General features: G+C 44.5%; 1 protein-coding gene across 2 annotated transcripts in view; it reads left to right on the top strand.

Moving 5' to 3' along the window:
* The first annotated feature begins 2,905 nt into the window (after positions 1–2,905).
* Positions 2,906–19,888, top strand: part of ADRB2 (adrenoceptor beta 2) — a 59,179-nt gene continuing 42,196 nt past the window's right edge. The window contains exon 1 of one of the 2 annotated variants that reach the window (XM_035105289.3): positions 2,906–4,930. In XM_035105289.3, coding sequence (XP_034961180.1) covers positions 3,736–4,930 — 1,195 coding nt within the window. In that variant the 5' untranslated portion in view covers positions 2,906–3,735. Of the gene's footprint in view, positions 9,402–19,888 lie in introns of those variants that run through there. The other variant, XM_088661836.1, reaches the window with a different exon arrangement.

Here is a 19,888-nt window from a genome sequence, read left to right as displayed (position 1 = left end):
GCTTCCTCGTGAGAAAAGGGAAAACTTGGCAGCTATGCCACTGAAATGGAAGAACATGAAGTTAGGTCCATTAATTTCAATGGGTCTACTCTGAGTTAAATTTAGTTAAATACCACATTATTCATTTACTTTTTGATATGATTATTTATCTCTCTCCTTAATGTGGAGGCAGCCAAACAGGTTCTACTTGTATTACTTGATTTAGCCCTAGCACAATGGAACAGCAACATCCTTAAAATGTATCCCATAACTTACAAAACTTGATTCCTTTGCTCATTATTCTCACAATAATTTTTTAAAAGAAAACCCTTCCTTCTATATGTACACCCTAAAAATGTGAAAGACAGTATTATCCAAATGATGATAAAGTCCATATATTACTGTTAATGGCCTTGGGATATGCTTAACATATGACAGAAAGGTTCTCTAGGGCCACAGCAGTATCACTGAAAGCAAGCAGAAGTTTGAGGAATGTGTCATCATTTTAGGATAGTTCCTCCTTCCTGCTTCTAAATATTGCCCCTTCCTCTGCATGTTTCAGTCCAAGTTGCAACATTCAACCTGACCTTTCATTCAGGTTAATTCTATGAATAATCACCAGTGTTGCAGGTGAGAACCTTACTTGGTACTGGAATGGTGGCGAGGGGGATATTTCCATAGCTGCCAAGTTTTCCCTTTTCTCACGAGGAAGCCTATTCAGCATAAGGGAATTTCCCTTTTAAAAAGGGATAACTTGGCAGCTATGGATATTTCCCAGCTGGACTATGTCTGTTTGCTGTGGGGAATTCTGAAGGCTCCCCTAGATTCTTTCTGCTGCTATGCTACTCCACATGTCTACAGCTAAGACATTATCCCACTTTGATTTGTTATGCAACAGCAATGCAAAGGTCTGCAAAGTGGCATGCAGAGCAGGGGACCTTTTGTTCCACACCATTAACATTAGACGTGCCTTGTTGAACCAGATCAAGGTCCATTTACTCCACCATTCTGCTTCCAATGGCAGGCATGCAGGCAACTGCTGCTGGGCATGGGGAACGACCGTCCCAATGTGGCAACAATGACTGCAGCATTCACAAAAACCACCAGCGAACCAACTAAAAACAGTGGCATTAGGTCTATTGATCACGGCTCTTTAGTGAGCAACAAACCATGACATAAGAGAAAGTCGAGGCTTTCTGGCTTATTTATCCTGCTCACACCAAGGGAGGAGTAAAGTGGGAGTGATCGGGCTGCATCCTCCAGCCTGCCACTAATTCATGATACACCATTCTCACCCAGAAAGCCTGGCTTATTGTTAATGTGTGAATGCCGCCATTGTGTGGCCTTCTACCTCCTGTAGTGTTTTCTCTAGAGTTTCATCCATATATATATATATATATATATATATATATATATATATATATATATACACACATCTACACACACACACACACACACAACCAAGGAAAACACAGATTGGGGAGGAGCCATAACACAGGGGCAGAGAACATGCTTTGCTGGATTTCCATTGTTATGAAGGTGAAAGATCTTTTCCACATGAGAGATCTTGGGAGAGCTGCTGCCAGTCAAAATAACAGATGATAGTGGCCTAGATAGACCAGTGTATGACACTGCTATACCCTCCTATGCCCTCTTTAAGAGCACGTGTGTGCATATTCACCCAGAAGTAATTCCCACTGTGTTCAATATGCAAAGTATGCATAGCAGGACTGCTGCGGCTGCCTAAGTCATTAGTTTCGTATGAAGTAACTGTGAGAACTACAGTATAGCAGCACCTCTCTCTTTTTGCCTAAAACAGAGTGGATATTATTTGGGGCTTTGTGAGGTGATTGTACATTACAGCAGTTTGAATAGTCCTCTTTCGGTGTTCTTTCCTAGCAGTAGCACCTTAGAGACCAACTAAGTTTGTCATAGGTATGAGCTTTTGTGTGCATGCACACTTCTTCAGATAGGTATGAGCTTTCGTCATAGGTATGAGCTTCTTTTTCTTTGTCATAGGTATGAACTTCTTTTTCGTGTGCATGCACACGAAAGCTCATACCTATGACAAACTTAGTTGGTCTCTAAGGTGCTACTGGAAGGATTTTTTAATTTTTGTTTTGACAACGTCAGACCAACACGGCTACCTACCTGCAATTTCCTAGCAATTGGTATTCAGAAGCATGCTGCCTCTGATCTTGGAAATGGCACAGAGCCATTGTGACTCTTCCGATAGCAAACTGACCTTAATTGTTTCCTCTCCTCCTCCCTTTTAAAAATTGTTTAAACTCACAGTGGATCTGCTTGCACTTCTTATTCCTTAGCAGCAACTGGAACATGTTCAGTAATGTTTACTATCTGGGTAGTCCCACCCCATTCAAAGGGAAGGACTGGAATCTCAAACAATGCTTGGCTTTGGTAAACCACCAGAATGTGTAGTAGAGTAACATTTTAAGCCCTGCCTCAGCTCATAGGAAAACTGCCTTTTACTGAGTCCCTTCCCTCAGTGGTCCTCCCAGCTCGGAATTTATTTATTACTATGCTGACTAGCAGTAGCTCGCTAGCATCCCAGACGAAGGTCCTCTCCAAGCCCTACTTGGAGATGCTGCAGATTGAACTTGGGACTCCCTGCATGCAAAGCAATGCTCTAACACAGAACTCTCCCAGTAGTCAAAATAGGGCCATTATTTTAGTAGAGGCGAACACAAGAAAACGGGATGTGTTGAAAGACCTAGGGACAAACCAACCAACCATCGGGTTTAGAAGGGGGGGCGGCAAAAGGCTATTGTTGCAGGGTGCAAGCGTTATGGAATAGGGGTGTGTTCACCAAGCAGGGGTATGTATGGGGTCTGAATTCCGGTAGGGTGGGGCAGCGTTGCTGTAAAGCAGAGTGGCTAAAGAAAGTACGCGCTGCAGAGAAAGAGATTGGGGTGTGTCTCTTTAGTTTCCCTTCCGCCACCACCCAAGAGTAGGCTGGTCGGCTTGTCCGGATCTTCTCTTTCCTTCCCGCCAAGCGCCTCACTTCCCACCGGGCGTAGCGCACAGCGGGCTCTTCTCCTGTTGCTCTTCCCAAAGCGCTCTGCTCTCGGGAGCCGACGCTGCTTTGGGAGCAAGGCGCCCCAAACAAGGGGCAGTCACAGCAGCGAGCAGCGTCAACTGGGAGATCGCGGGACCGGGGAGTTTGCCGGCGGCGGCGGACCAAAGCGGAGCCTTCACTGCGTGCACCTGCAAGCGGCGGCCGCTGGGCAGCTCGTCGGAAGGCGCCGCGATCCACTGCCGCCCGTCGGTGCCCGCGCCGCGACTGTGCTTGCGCGTGTGCCGCTCCGTCTCTGTGTGTGGCTCCCTCCCGACCGCCTATTGGCTGGGAGGTGCCCGACGTCACAATTGGGAGTTCCTATAACTCCCCCACACTCTCAACATAACGGGCTCCGGGCAAGTTCTAGGCAGTCAGGAGGTGACGAAAGGGCGGAGGGTCCGAGCAGACAAATGCCTCCGCGGCTGCAGGCTGCATGCGGCTCCCTGTCCCGCCAAGCCCCGCGTGCGCTCGCCAAGTCTGGATCTTCTCCAGCGCTCCCGTAGCGGCCACTGAGAGCAGAGAGCCTGCAAAGGGGTCAGCGGCCGGGCGCTTCGGAGCATTGGTCACACCCCGCGTGACGGACAGACCCTCCGCGCGCGGACCTGCCGAGAGACGCTCCAAGTAGGAGCGGCGCACAAGAAGAGCTTGGACGCGGCTGCTTTCCCTGAGGGCCGGGCGCGATGGAAGCGGTGAGCGCCGCCAGCGCCGTGCAAGCCACGCTGGGTGCCAACAGCAGCAGCAGCGGGCAGAGCGCGGGCAACTCCACCGGCTCGGAAGAGAGCTGGGTTGTGGGCATGGGCATCCTCATGTCCCTGATAGTGCTGGCCATCGTCTTCGGCAACGTGCTGGTGATCACCGCCATCGCCCGCTTCCAGAGGCTGCAGACGGTCACCAACTATTTCATCACGTCGCTGGCTTGCGCGGACCTCCTGATGGGGCTGGCGGTGGTCCCTTTCGGAGCTAGCCACATCATCCAGCTCACGTGGAAGTTCGGGAACTTCTGGTGCGAGTTCTGGACCGCCATCGACGTGCTGTGCGTGACGGCCAGCATCGAGACTCTCTGCGTCATTGCCGTGGACAGGTACTTCGCCATCACCTCCCCCTTCAAGTACCAAAGCCTTCTGACCAAGAATAAAGCCAGGATGGTCATCCTGTTGGTTTGGGTCATTTCTATCCTAACCTCCTTCTTGCCCATCCAGATGCACTGGTACAGAGCCACGGACCCTAAGGCCAAAGAGTGCTATAGCGATGAGACCTGCTGCGACTTCTTCACCAACAAAGAGTATGCCATCACTTCTTCCATCATCTCCTTCTACTTGCCCTTGGTAGTCATGGTCTTTGTCTACGCCAGGGTCTTCCAGGTGGCCCAGAAGCAGCTGAAGAAGATAGGCAAATGCGAAGGGAGGTTCCACCAGCAAAGTTCACAGCAGGAGCAGCAGGCTGGAAGGGGAATCCACAGGAGGGCATCCAAGTTTTGCTTGAGGGAACACAAAGCGCTCAAAACCCTGGGCATTATCATGGGCACCTTCACGCTGTGCTGGCTCCCATTCTTCATCGTCAACATTGTGTCTGTTGTCTCAGAGGACGTCATCCCCAAATTTGTGTACATCTTTTTGAACTGGGTGGGATATGTCAATTCGGCCTTCAACCCTTTGATTTACTGCCGAAGCCCAGACTTCAGGTATGCTTTCCAGGAGATCCTTTGCTTCCGGAGGTCTGCCCTGAAAATGTACGTCAATGGATATTCCAACAGCAATGGGAAAAATGATTTCAATGGGGATCACAATGGCTATCATATGGGACAAGAGAAGGCTAGAGAACTGCTGTGCGAAGAAGGAAGCCCCCATGCTGGGGAAGAGTTTTTGCACTGTAAAGGTACTGTCTTGCATGGTAGCATAAACTCCCAGGAGACTGAGCCTAGCACAGGGGACTCCCTCTTGTCGTGATTGTTGTCATTGCTAAGTGCAGAGAATAGAATGCAGTGGCTGTCTGGCAGCTGCACTCAAGCCAAGGTTTACCCAGAATGTGGGAGCTGCCCCTTAGTTTAGCAGTCGATGGAAATGTTTAAGGATGGGCATATGTGGATTTGTATATGTGCATATCAGAACCCCCTTCTTCCATCAAGGGTTAAGACGCTGCAGGGGTTAGCCTACAAAGGAGTTTATTATTGTGATGTAGTGTTACCAAACTCATCTACCTCACAGGTGTAGGAATAATATTGAACTGAGCTGCTGTTCCTAAAACTGAAATCCCTACATGCAAGAAGGAATTTGGTGCTACTGATGGCTCACCCTCTCATCGGAAAACAATAGCTTTAAATACTGTTTTAAGGCAAGAAGTTAGGGTTGGCTGTAGAGTGCTTAGGAATCTGTAAAGTCAAGTGTTTACTTTTGTTTTCAAAATATTGTCTGTAGTAGTGACCAAGTTGCCTGAACATGTTCTTCGCTGCAGCTAGCATTACCCTTGAAATCCTTATTAATGCCAGCTGTTTGTTGATATTAGCACAAAAAACCCTTTCAATTCCCCTTCGATTTAGATCTATATTTATTTTCTACCCACAAAACCTTGATATTATGACATTTTCATTAGCCGGCACTATTCAAATGCCAGATACTTATGTAGTTGTGAAAGCAGTACCTGGTGTTGCTTTCCAGCAAAATCAGTCCTCCCTCGCTGCTCATTTATGATAATTTGCCCAAGCCAATAATATGCTGGTGTCCTGCATTGGGGCTCACTGTTCCCGATTAGAGTCTTGGCAAATGGACTGGGTGTTAGCTTAGATGACAAGGAACCTGTGTGCATTAAACCTTGTAAAATCATTAACCCAAACTTTTTGCTGCCGTTGCCGTAACCCAGAAGGTGACAGCAAGAGACCTAGAAGAAGTGAAATACGTTTAAGCCTAGTTTGCATTAGGGTATAAAGCAGCATTTAATTTCTAAGGGCAGAGGAGCTGAATCACCTGCTGTGCCAATGATTTCATTTGCCCTTCTCTGACTTCTAGCCCAGCAATGACAGGAAGGTAAAGGTATTTATTACTCAGAGCAGTGCTTTGCTGATTTTGGATCAACAAGTAGCTACCGTAGCAAGCTGTTCTCATTTAGGAAACCTTCCACACTAACTAGTTAAGTTTATGGAATGATTTTAAAGGCATTGATGTATTAGAACTATAATTAAGGTAGTAAACACTCCCTTTCCACTAATTCCACTCTTTCTGTTTGACTAAAACACAGCCCACAAGAACCCATAGGCAATGAATTCTGGGATAGATCTGGGATTGACCTGGCCCATTATATTCTTCCTTCATTTGTTAAATTAGTACCCAGTGTGCTTGATGCTCTACCTCATCCCTTCCCTGGAGGTGTTTAGGTGAAGTAAAGGGTTTATGTGGCCATTTGTATTTTAGGTTCACTGAGCTGTATAGGCACTTCCCCTTGCACCACCAGCCATCTTGCCCCTTTTGGTTCTCTGTAAAGACTGCGTTCCTTTTCTGTTCTGGGCCCGCAAATCATTCTGTGCTCTTCTGCAAAACTAATCAGTGCTGCTGCTTTTGAACAAAAGCTGAAAGTGTGTTGTGACAAAGCTTGTTGCCATGTCAATCAAACTCACCCCGTTTCCTGACCTGAGTAGGGTGTACAACTCTTGTCACTTTTTGATTTGAAAAAAAAATAAAAATATCTCAAACAACAACAAATACCAAACTGTTAGGATTCTAGAAGCAGGAGATAATTCTTGAAATATTATTCTGAATGTTTTTGCTTTCACATCTGAACTGAGCTTTACTAATACGCAATTGGGAGCCTCCCAGAGTGGCTATAAGGCTGAAACTGTTGCTGGAGATGCACAATCATCTCCCTGAGGCTGTCCGACTCAGTTTAGTGGGTATCTCTCTCTCTCTGTGTGTGTGGTGTAGACATGCATTATGAGTGGGCCAGCAAACATTGGCCACCTTCCATGTGAACTGCTGGATGTGTGCCTCCTTTGGTTGCAGTATAAGACACAGTGATCTGTCATGCATAACCCATAGATGTAGTGAAATACGGAATAATGAAATGACATAATGGAGAAAGGCAGCATCTGCAGAAGGTCCCAGGTTCAATCTACAGCATCTCCAGGTAGGGCTGGTGAGGAATCCTGTCTGAAACCATGGAGTGCCTTTGCCAGTGCTGAGCTAGATGGACCAATCTGACTCAATATAAGGCAGCTTCCTAAAAATCCATTTGCATTTCTTCCATTGGCACAGAGCTCCCTCACCTGGCAACCAAAGCCTAGCTCCCACTATTTTCTGATGGGAGAGGAGAAGACTCATAGAATCGTGGAGTTGGAAGGGACCAGACAGAAGGAAGTATGCATTGTTTTTCCCCAAATTAATTTGGCTCATGGCAACAAAGATTGTGATTCATTGTATTTCAAAGGATTCAGTATTTTTAGACACACTTTTGAAGCAACTTATAGATATTCCTTGATTGATAGTTCTCTATAAAATGCTGGATGCTGCATAGGAGACTTTCTAAGGCTGCCAGTCCTATATCCAGTTTCCTGGGAGCTGGGAGCATAGGATCCCTTTTTATGGAGAAACGCTGAGTCAGCTCAGCCCGGCTTTGATTTGCCTGCTTTCTGGTTTGTTAGATTTTCTGACATGTTGCTTTCCTTTTCTTCTGAGTTTCCTTTATGTCAGCTCCAGGGCTGTCAGATGGGAATCTGATACGATGCATGAGTCAACAGGTGCAAGAAAGAGGGGGGTAGGAAGTCTGAAGTGGGTGGAAGGCAAGTGCCAAGCTGTGACATCAGGGTCTTTGGTCCTGTCAGGGCGCAGAACAAACTTGCAGATGATCCAACTATTGATGTTTTACATAAGTTCAACCCTCCCCCATTCCATGCACAACTTTATTTTCAGGGCATGATTGACAAGGGGATGTGAAAGTGCGCGAGACTGACACAGCATAGGATATAATGCAATCTGCTGCCTCTCTACAAGGCAGTGGTACATTTTCATTTCCTGTTTGTCTGCCTATCTGCTCATTATTATTCTAATTCCTCCACTTAGCATCTGGGTAGCTGAACTGAAGGTCTTCCCAATCTTTCGGGAACAGAGTGCTATTTTAAGCTCCCCAGAACAACCAGAGATTCCCTCCCCCACCCCTACCCTCGCTGTAAACATTGGGGAAATTGCAACGAGTAAAACATAATACTTTTTTTGGTACAAATTTCTTATGTTTGCAATATTGAAACCCACCCCCAGCACTCTTAAGGACATTAGTTCACCATAGGTAAATGTATAAATCACAGTAAACCATGGTTTATGATGATGGGAATGAGCTGCCTTGGGTTTGTGCACCCCTCTCCTCCTCTGGCACATCCCTGAGAAGGAGATCAGAAGATTTCACATCTGTTTCTAATTACTGCAGTTTAGCATTATGCCCCAATTCTAAACTCTGGATAATCTTAGCTATGGTTTGTTGAAACAAGTCAACTTCATAACTCAAGCAGCAGTGGTTTAGAAATCCCAAGCATCAGAGAATGACTTGTCTTCCTTCAACGAGATCTTGTCCCCTTGCTTACTACATTAACAACCTTGTGTGGTATCAGGACAGACCTCTTTTCCTCTTCCCTCCTCCCTTCTCTCCTCCTGCAGGCATATCTAAGGCGCCAAGATAGTTACCTGGGTTTGAGTCATATCATGTGACATTCCAAGTGAAAGTTCTACCATCTCTCTGAAATTATGCTTTGAGTGATAGGTCAACTTCTTGGAAGTCATTTTCCTTGGCTCTCTTAAAATCAGAGACTTCCTGTTAGCACAGAACTGTTGTTGTTTCAATATCTTTGAATGTGTTTGTTCATTATTATTATTATTTTAATTGCTTGAAATAGCTACTGGCCAATCATGGTGTCTTTCATGCTGCCGGCAGCCAATAAATACATTTGGATTAGACCTTGAGAATTCTTATAAGAAGTTTCCTAGAATAGTGTCTTGATGGGAAAAACGTTGGGGAAGGGGGGAAAAACTTGTTTTGTTCTTTTAGGCCTAGCCTCACTTTTAAAAAAAAAGAAGTGTGTTGGGGACGCACTCAAAGCACTTTATAGAAATATGTATGGACTTATATTTTGTTTATTGTCTGACACAATGTAATTTCAAGCAAGGGGCTGCTAAAAGAATTGTAAAGTAATGAGAAGCATGTATCATGTATGCAGGGAGGGAACAATCTTTGCATTGTGATATGAAACTGACGTTTGCAATCTTTTTGTGGTAAGGTAGTTTACTGTGTGCAATGTCTGCAGGCCGGACATTGATCGCCATGACAAATAAATAAATAAAGGCTGAAAGCCTTTCTCAAAACAAGAACTAAAGTCTGCAAACAACTCTTAATGAAAATGAGAGCAAGTGGTATGAACTGTATAGCGTTGACCGGAATGTATGGAGAGTTGTTTGTGCTCAAAACACCTTTGGGATTGCCTCTCTTTGTTTTGTACATATTAAAGCACTGACGGACTTTCTGCTGTTTTACACTCCCCCCCTTTTCTTTGCTTAGCAAACACCACAGTAGGGATCACTCATTCATTAACGGCATGCCCTGGCTGGTGTGTCTTTATTCAACACATGCTTGATAGGGAAGTTCCTTTCTCTGGAAACACAGAAGAAGACTCCTGCCTGCCTGTCTCCTTTCTGGCTGAACCAGTGAAGGATTTGCTGAGTCCCATGAGAAATGCTGTTTGCAGAATGTGCAACATTTAATTTTTCACAAAGCTCTTCCATCTACCTCTGCTTTCAGAGCACAGCCAAACCCCTTAGCTCTGCAGTTCACAACACAGAGTACTAACCACTATACGATCACGGCTTGCTTCATTTTTTTAAAAAAAGCTCTGCAGTTCAAAAGCATTTCCCCCCGCATTCATATTTCCCATCCCATAATGCACCTTCATAAACCTTTCAATTTGTGCCTCCGTCAGGCTTGAGGCTTGTTTTTACTCAGGTCAAGATATTACGGGACTCAAAAGCCTGGCCCTTCCTGAACTTGGATGCAAGAGGAAGGACACGTTGCTGCAAGCTTTGGAGGGGAAATCCTACTGGCAGAACTCTGACAATTCTCCCTCCTGCTTATCAAGTACACTTAAGGGATAGGCTCAGAGCAGTTCTCTTTCCAAACAGGATAGAAAAGCAATCATGGATTATCTCCTGTATCTCTTCATTTACCCATAGGTTACAATCCTTAATGGATTTACAATGGAGGAAACACCAATGAACACAGTGGGACTTAATACTGAGTAAACATGTGTTGTATTTTAATTATGAAACATGCTTCCTTTTCCTGTATACAGAAAGGTGCCTTTGATGGAATCCGACCACTGGTCCATTGAGCTCAGACTAGGGTTTCTGGCCCAAAAATGGACAGAGCACTATGAAACACATGTTTTGTTGTGGGGCTTATTTAACACTGAGGTCCCCATGAAGGAGGGAATTTGATTGAGAATCAGCAGCACAGGTAATTTGGACAATCTGAAGGGTGAGGTACTTAGAACTTTCCAAACTGAATAAGTGTGGAAGGAGAAGAGAAAGCAATAAAAACACTACTATTACAGCCTTCTTGCAATGAAGTGCATCTTGGGTCCTGAATTATGTTTTAAAGTAGATTCAAGCTCAGTAGATATTTCAGTGTTTAGAAAAATGAAGTTTAGATTGAGGGAGCTTCTCCTAGTAGTATTCCACATGCATAGCTGCCAAGTTTTCCCTTTTCTCACGAGGAAGCCTATTCAGCATAAGGGAATTTCCCTTAAAAAAAGGGATAACTTGGCAGCTATGCACATGACATGTTCTGTGCTTGCTGGATACCAATCATCATACTCAAACAGCAGGCAGATCACTGTGTTGTTGTTGTTGTTGTTTGTTTTTTAGTGTTATTGATTGGTTCCTCCCCTATTCTTGCCCATTATGAGGTCCTAAGCAGACCCAGTGTGTTGCTTCATCTTGGTACGAAGCCTGGCCTCATCTCAGGGCTATACTGTATGTGGAATAATGGCACTAGGTAAAGGTAAAGGGACCCCTGACCATTAGGTCCAGTCGTGACCGACTCTGGGGTTGTGCGCTCATCTCGCATTATTGGCCGAGGGAGGCGGCGTACAGCTTCCAGGTCATGTGGCCAGCATGACAAAGCCGCTTCTGGCAAACCAGAGCAGCACACGGAAACACCATTTACCTTCCCACTGGAGCGGTCCCTATTTATCTCCTTGCACTTTGAGGTGCTTTCGAACTGCTAGGTTGGCAGGAGCAGGGACTGAGCAACGGGAGCGCACCCCGTCGCAGGGATTCGAATCACCGACCTTCTGATCAGCAAGCCCTAGGCTCTGTGGTTTAACCCACAGTGCCACCTGCCTCCCTAATGGCACTAGAAGGGCACACAATTGAGAAAAGTCACCAAGTCAACAAAAACATTTTCTCTTCAGATAAACATCATAGCTGCCAAGTTATCCCCTTTTTTAAGGGATTTTCCCTTATGCTGAATAGGCTTCCTCGCGAGAAAAGGGAAAACTTGGCAGCTATGATAAACATTAACAGACTGTTCTAGCACTGTGAAACCTGACACAGGGAATTCGGCAAAATCAGATGATGTTTGCCAATGAAGCCTGTTTCACATAGCACATGGCTTTTAGGTAAGTGGTGTGGGGCAGAAAATATTCCGAAATGAAAAACGCTTTGGGAAAATTTCCAGGCATTTTATTTTTCCGCAGAAAACATTCTGTTTCATAAGCTCATTAATATCAATGAATGGATGACCACTTCAGATGCAATATTAAGCAGGTCTAACAGCTTCAACTTTTAAAGATTTGCTTACTAAAAACATTGCAAATTACTCTATGCCATATACCTCTGATTTGCATAGGGCATTTTTCTGCATTTTGTTCGCCCAATTCAATATTTTTCAGAAAGACCACATCACTGGCTTAGGTACAAGAGTCTGGCATGCAGTACAGCACATTCACTGGAATGCAAACATGTTTACTCTGCCAACAGTATTTCAGGATGCCCTAATGAAGACTCAGAATACAAACCTATACATGTCTGCTCAGAGTAAGCCCTGCTGAGTTCAGTGGGGCATACTTCCAGGTAAGTAAGTTTAGGACTGCAGCCTAATTCACATCTGCAGACAAAGGTGTCAGAACCAGTCTTTATTACAGATAGAATTGTTTATTACTTGTATCCTCTCTTAACTCCAAGTTGCTCAAGGCAACAGCCATATTTCTTCGTCACGTTGCCTTTTATCTACACAACTTTGTGAGCTGCAATTAGACTGAGGGAGAGCAACGGGCCTCAGGTCACCCAATGACCTTCATGGCTGAGTGGGAATTTGATCTCAGGTCTTCCCAGGGGCAGTTTCATGCATTAACCACTGACTATACCACATTTTTTCTTCTTTAACAAGATCAATATACCACTTAATAAAAACAATATTCTAAGTAGTTTACAGAAATTATATATTCATTAGAGACAGCAATAAAAACAGACTTCCGGGCTCCATCCAGATGCTATACATTTAAAGCAGTATCATACCTCTTAAAGCAGTCATGACTTTCCCAAAAGAATCATGGATTTGTTAAGTGTGCTGAGAGTTGTTAGGAGATCCCTAGTCCCTGGGAAGCAAGGCCAGCAGCTTCAGCTCTGATTGACCATCAACTAGAGCTGTAGTTTGGTGTGATTGCTCGGCTCTTTTGGGTTGAGGTTGCACCTAGGGTTGCCAGACTCAATATAGGACAGGACTTCTGTGCCTTTAATTGCCCTGCTCTCTTTTGAGTCTGGAAACCTTAAAGAGAAACCAGCAGACCCTTTGTTTAATTTCCAAGCAAAGGGTCTGCTGGTTTCTCTTTAAGGTTTCCAGACTCAAAAGAGAGCAGGGCAATTAAAGGCACAGAAGTCCTGTCCTCTATTGAGTCTGGCAACCCTAGTTGCACCAAGGCTATGCTTGACTCTAGCTACATTTGCACATTATAAGCCGGACTTTCTGTCTTACAGTGGTTTATCTAGAGTGAGCAGCATGCTGCTGCACTCACTTCACCTCCTCTGGAGTAAGCAGGATAAATAACTGAGGAAGCCTTAGCTTTGTGTTATGTCTGAACCAGAGCTTGTGGTTTATTTCTCTTAAGCCATGATCACCGGCCAACCTGTAGCCATGACATATTGTTGGCTTCCTGATCATGGCTTGTTGGGGAGCAACAAACCATGATTTCTGGTTCAAACGTAGCAGGAAACTGAAGCTTTCTGATTTGATTATCATGCTCCTGATGGGGATTAGTGAAGCAGGAGCAAATTGGGCAGCAAGCACCAGCATGATGCTCATACACAATAAACAACAACATGTCAAAAAGCCTGGCTTATTGTTTATGTACAAACATAGCCATTGGTAGCTGATCTGTGGTTGTTGCATGACTGGGTCCATAAACTATGTGAAAATATTTCACATGAATTAATCTTTTTATTGCTGAATGAATTGCTGGTAAACGGAAATATTATATTCATATTGGTGGCAGCCTAGTATGCAGAGTTAAAAACTTCCTGGGACATATTTTGTTTACTGAAGTTATCACTCCAGGAGCACACCATTTGCCCCTCCTTTTGATGATGACACAGGGTACTGAGCTGTTGCGCTCTGTGAGTTTTCTGCCCTCATGACACTGCTTGCAAACATTTCAGGAGATATGGGAAGCTGTAGAAATCTGTCGGCTGACTCAGCAGCAAGAGGCAAGTTGATGCTGTCAACATATTACATGCTTACGCCCAATTTTCGCTTTGGATCAGCTTGCACATGGAGCCTTTGTGCTATCTCAGCTACCCTAAATTCTGAGATTCAGCCCACAACTTCTGTTGCTTGAATTCCACATGCACCTTGTATAATCTTGTGCTTGTAGTCCATACCAAATGGACGGGACACCTCAGGCTGGGGCGGGAGAGGAAATGCAGCCCTGCAGGCTTATCTGGTCCTTGGGTCTCATGCCATGTCACACTTGTTCCCTAGCCACACTCTCTCTCCCCAGGCCATGCTCCTCACCCGCCCTGCTTTGCACACTCCTTGAGTGCTTCCGCTTGGCTGCAATATGTCCTTGAACTAGTGCATCTTGCTTGCTTGAATGGAGCCTAGTGAGGGGTGTGTGAAGAAATTAGCCTGCTGTTCAAAGGTGAAATTTACGTTTGTTGCTCTACCCCCTTTTGCCCCTGACCCAGCCCACCATTGGCATGCAGCCCCTTGCCCAAAAGGGAGTGTGGCCCTCAAACTGAAAAGGTTTCTCTGTCCCTCCTGTAGAACTTCTTTCCTGGGTTTATGGAGTTTTAATTTATCTTTGTGTGACTGCTGCTCTTACAACAGTTGCTTTTAATTTAGTTTTTCCTTACTGTTATTGTTTTTACTATTTTGCACATTGTTTGTTTGGAATTGTGTGTTTCATTATTTTCGTTGTTTCTAAATTCCAGAACAGTAGGACAGGAAAAGAAAGGTTTTTCTCCTCTCCTGCCACAACTGCCAGTCTGGGTTGGCCAGCTCTGCAAGGGGACACTTAGGAAGGCTGCCACCATATTTCCCTTATGCTGTCTTCTAAGCTTGAGCAGAAGTGAGACCCAAGTGCTTATGAAAGGAGGCAGGGAAAACACTTTTCTGAACTCTCCATTCCGCTGTTGTCCTTCCGTTTCCGGGCTCCAGTCTTTTGTATCACATTCCCTGCATCGTATCTTATTTCCTTCATCATATGTTCTATGTGATTCTATTTAACCTGTGTGTTTTATCCATCCTTTATGAAGACAGTTAATTTGGGACAGATTGCTCATTGCCCCAAATTAGACTCACTCCTTTCCTGCCTCCAACAAAAAATTGCACACTGTACCTTTGCTAGGTTGCCAAGACACCATCACTTACACTTTTCTCAAAACGAACAAAGTGTCCTAAGTAAACTTTCATGGGCCAACACATCTCCCTTGCAGAGTCTACTGAGCATGTGAGAAATGCAGTGCATATTCTGGAGAAGCCTTGGTGTCATGAGGTCAGGGATAGTCAAAGTGGTGCCCTCCAGAGGTTTTTGAGCACCACTCCCATCCTCACTGACCATTAGGGTTGCCAGACTCAACAGAGGGCAGGACTTCTGTGCCTTTAATTGCCCTCTGCTCTCTTTTGAGTCTGGCAACCCTACTGAACATTGTCCATACTGGGTGGGGCTGATGGGAGTTGCTGCTCTAAACATCTGAAAGGCACCACATTGCCTGCCCTCATAAGTTCCTTAGAGCTGCTCTTATCTGACCGACCTCTCTTTTTTAAAAAAAAGTATTTCAAAACTATTTTGCATTGAATCTGTGGCACTCAACTGATTTGGAGAGCCTATTTTAAAAAAACGGAAACGGTATTAACATGCCCTCAGATGTCTCTCAGTAGAAATCTTGGCCACTTGGACTTTGCCTTCTCCATCAAAGTCAATTTGAAGTGTTTCCGTTCGTGCCAGCATTAAGATTTCCAGCCCACTGAGAACCCAGAATTGTATGTGTCCTGTTCCCAGATAGGAATGCTGACTGCTGTTATGATTTTGCCTGCCCAACAGGTAGATGCTAAAGTTATGCCCTTGAAACTAGGGATGAGGAAGAAATTCAATTCCATTCACATTTAAAGGTGAACCTACCTAATTCTCCCTTTCCAACAATGTGCAAACCAAAACACAGCCATCTTAATGTAACTTTTAAATGTTTGCTGATAACTTTTTTATGCCACCAGGCTTATGCATACAAGTAAAATAATTGCTTTAACAGTCAGCTAGTGATTTGTTATTTTAATTGTTGTATGCCTTTTAGCGTATGGGTATGTTGATAACTGTTGCAAACCATGTTAGTTTTTAAAATGAAACTGCAGTATATAAATATTTTTATAAATACATACAGTAATGCATTCATGATGCTATTCTCCAGTCAAAAATGCACATATTGAAATGTGCATACAAATGCACATATTATTGAAAATAGCATACAGAAGTGCAGTATATTAGGAAACACTGGTTTGCAAAAATGTCTTTATTAGACAAAATGGAATGGAAATATATACATATATATTAGGATAATTTTGAACTGAAATGCTGATGAATTTTCACAAAGGCTTTTAGAAATAAATAAATCACAAACAGGTGTGGGAATGTGGAGAACTGAACTTAAGAGTGGAAAAATAAGAAACTGGGGGAAACTGAAATTGACAGATTAGCCCATCCCTACTTGAGGCCCAGATACCTTTAAGCCTCCTAATTCAGTGGGAGACAATATGGCTCCTCCTGCCATATTGCTTTCCAGTCCTCTGGTTTGCGGTTACCTCCTTTCGCCCCTGCTCTGATTCATCTTGGAGCCCTTCTCACTACAATAGATGATGATGATGGGGCAGTGTACAACAGACAGGACAATCAGCCATTGCACTGAAATATTTAAAGCTCTGCTGATGAGGTGGCAATTGTAGTAGGTGGTTGAAAGCTAGCAAGACAGAAAACAAGATTTCGGACAGTCTGCTGGGCAGATCAGATTGAAGTTTCATTGTTGCAAAGAAGGGAAACTGAATCCATGGATTTTAAGTGCCACTTACCCTAGAATAGCTTTGTGAGATAATGAGCATCAGTTGTCAGGGTAGAAAGCACAACTTGATTAGAGTTATAAGGGAAGGGGAACAGTGATTGACCATCCACTTTCTCAGTGAATGAGGTCTTCTTCTTTTTAAATAAAAAAATCTATTAATAACTCAGCCAAATTAAAAACCTTATTGTGGAATGGCATGCTTACTTAAATAGAAGAGAATTATAATTGAAAGGGCGTATAATATTGCTGGAAATTAGCAAGACTACACAGCGGAAACTCATTTACTCTTGTGTCTTTTGTAAAATCATACATACTGCTGAGGAGAGGGGAATGCTAAGAAATCTAAATTCTTGCAGGTAATTGCTTATTATGTATGGTTGGGCCCGATTTGCTTCACATGTGTTCAAATAATGTCTATTACTGGTACTTCTAGTGCTTGAGTTGTATTCCTAAATAGAGTGTTTCTATCATTGTGCCAGGTTGCCTTCCCATGCATTTTTCCTGTCTCTTCAAAGGCTGGCGCTGTTATTGGGCAGAGGGAGACAGCTGCCTGAGGCAGTAGATGCTGGGAAGTGGTTGGAGGTGTTGAACAAGCATAGGCAAACTCAGCCCTCCAGATGTTTTGGGACTACAACTCCCATCATTCCTAGCTAACAGGACCAGTGGTCAGGAATGATGGGAATTGTAGTCCCAAAACATCTGGAGGGCCACGTTTGCCTATGCCTGGTGTTGAAGGATAGATCTGTGATTACCACTCAGCCTGCCCAGCATTCCCTCCTTCCCTCTGGTGCAGTGGAGGATGCCATCAGATTTGCCAGTGTTGATAGGCCTGCCAAACGTCTGAGTTTTCCTGGATACATCCAGGAATTGGAGGATCAAAATGGCATCTGGGCAGATTTTTGCTGAATCAGCAAAATGTCTTGGAAAACCTGGATATATGGGAACTAGAGCGTTTTTAAAGAAAGACAAATGCTGTAAAAAAGACTTTTTTGGGGGTGGTGGGAGAGATGTTCCCAAAAAAGCTCAACAACTTTGTCCGAAATTTCACTTTGGGGAATATGGCAACCCTAGTCATATTCAACTGCCAGTACAGGTCGGCTTCTGAAAATGGAAGGGACACTGTATTGTCCATTTTCTGAAGCAGCAAAATGCTTTGGGCTCTTCTGACCAGGGCCTGCACGTCCATTCAGGCGACCTAAGCAGCTGCCTAGGGCGCCAGAATGGAGGGGGCGCTGGCCAGCCTGCCCGCCCCCCGGGTATTTATTTATTATTTTATTTTTTATTGGGGGGGGGGCGCCAGAAGGTGATCTCGCCTAGGGCTCATAAAACCCTAGCACCGGCCCTGCTTCTGACTATAAAACGTCTGTGCTGTAAACAGTAAATGTGCCAATTGCTGAAGTGTTCTGGAGTCTACAGAGGAGTCTGCAGTTCAGTGGAGGGGGATCTGTTTTGCATGCAGAAGCTCCTAGGTTCAATCCCTGGCACCTCCAAGTAGGGCTGGAAAAATCTCCCTGTCTAAAACCTTGGTGAGCTGCTGCCAGTCAGTGAGGCCATACAGTACTGAGTTAGATAGACTAAGGCTCTGACTCAGGCAGCTTCTTACATCCACAGCCTATTCCTTCCGGCATTTGTAGAAAATCAGTTTCTAGTGCTTCACAACAAGCAGATAGCAGTTCTCCCTTTGTTGTAGGGGGTTCCAGACAACCTTCCTTCTTGATGGCCAATAAACTTTATGTATCCTTTGGAAAGCACCAATAGTTTTGCCCATGTAAAAACAAAGCTGCTGAGCGGGGTGTGTGTGCATGCCTCTGTTTGCTCTAAGCATTAGTTACTCACCAGAAACCCAGCCCTGAGTGTCACCGTGGAGCCATTTCACATTCTTCATGCCACTTAAAAGCAGTTTGAGGAGTGCAGCTGCAAAAGGCATGCCTTTGTCCTAGACACTCCTTGCCGATTTCAACCGATACCCTTCTAAAGACACACACACAAACCCACAAGGGTTTTAATTAGGTGGTATCAAACCCACACAATTGGCAACTTTCTAATTACATCTCTCTTTTGGAAAGCACTTAGCTTTCTTTCCCATGACCAGTTCGTAAACATGAATCCAGCCTTAAAATCTTTAAACATAGCTGTAGGTAAATCTAGAGTAACGTAGACAGTAGAGGTTTGGAGTTGGTTATGAGAGACCTGAATTCAATTCAGTACTCAGCCATAGGTTCTTGGGGATGGAGGGGAGGTTGGCTGAGCCAGACTCAGATGCCCAAAGGTGGTGGTGTTTCTTTGTAAAAGCATTATTGAAATCCCACTGTTATCCCACTATATTTCTAAACATGTTATTGAAAAGGTGGCAATGCGATTTGATTTTGGCATTATTTCTGTACTGCTTTTGGGCTTCTTAAAATACAACAATGCTGGCATTTTGTTATGTATTCCTCTTATGAGCAGCGCTTTCTCCTTCCCCAGCATAATGAGTCCTTTAGCCCAACATTCTGGTAGCATGAAGTCCTTCCCAGTGAATCTTACCTGCACACGTTCTTGTCTGGGTGTTATTAACAATGAATATATTGCAGTCAAGTTTAGGATTGGGGAATTATATCAAAGCACATGGTTAGGGCTGCCTGATTGTAATTTACCAATTCGCTCTGTCCTTTAAAAACTGTTTAGCAGCAGATGCTGCAATACCTTGCCGACTTAGCCTCTGTCTCCACCCACCTTACAGCTGTCACCTGGTTTCTGTGTCATGTTCTTGGAATTCAACCTGCCCCTGTAGGCAGCAGAGTATGGCAGCAGAGGTGACGTGGTCCAGGGTGGTGGGGAGTCAAAAACCCATTACTATTTCTGCAGCAGGGTCTCCGTCTCCAGTCACTGGCAGACCCCAGTGACCTAGAGCCACACAATCAGCATGAAAGGGGAGCATTTTAGCGCCTGAGAAGAAGTCTTCTCCTGCTGATTGGAGCCAAGCAGAGTGAAAGGAGATGAATCAGCCACTGAGGAGTGACTCCTAGGGTCACTCTGGAGAAGGCGTGCAGGAAGAACACCGAGGAGGAGGCTTTTGTATGTTCCAAAGCTCAGCAATTAGGAACCATGAAGACACAAGGTTCTTTGTTTTCAAGAGAATGGTGTGCAAGTTCTGATACATACAAATGAACTTCAAGGAAATCACAACGTTAGTCACTCTAGCAGAAGATATTGGAGCACTCCAAGTCATTTGCCTGTGTACGTGCACAGAAAGTAGTTGATCTAGCTGAAAGGCAACACA

Source organism: Zootoca vivipara, chromosome 2, assembly GCF_965207765.1.
Source record: "Zootoca vivipara chromosome 2, rZooViv2.hap1.1, whole genome shotgun sequence".
Lineage (NCBI taxonomy): Eukaryota > Metazoa > Chordata > Lepidosauria > Squamata > Lacertidae > Zootoca > Zootoca vivipara.
This window is presented reverse-complemented; position numbering and strand designations above follow the sequence as displayed.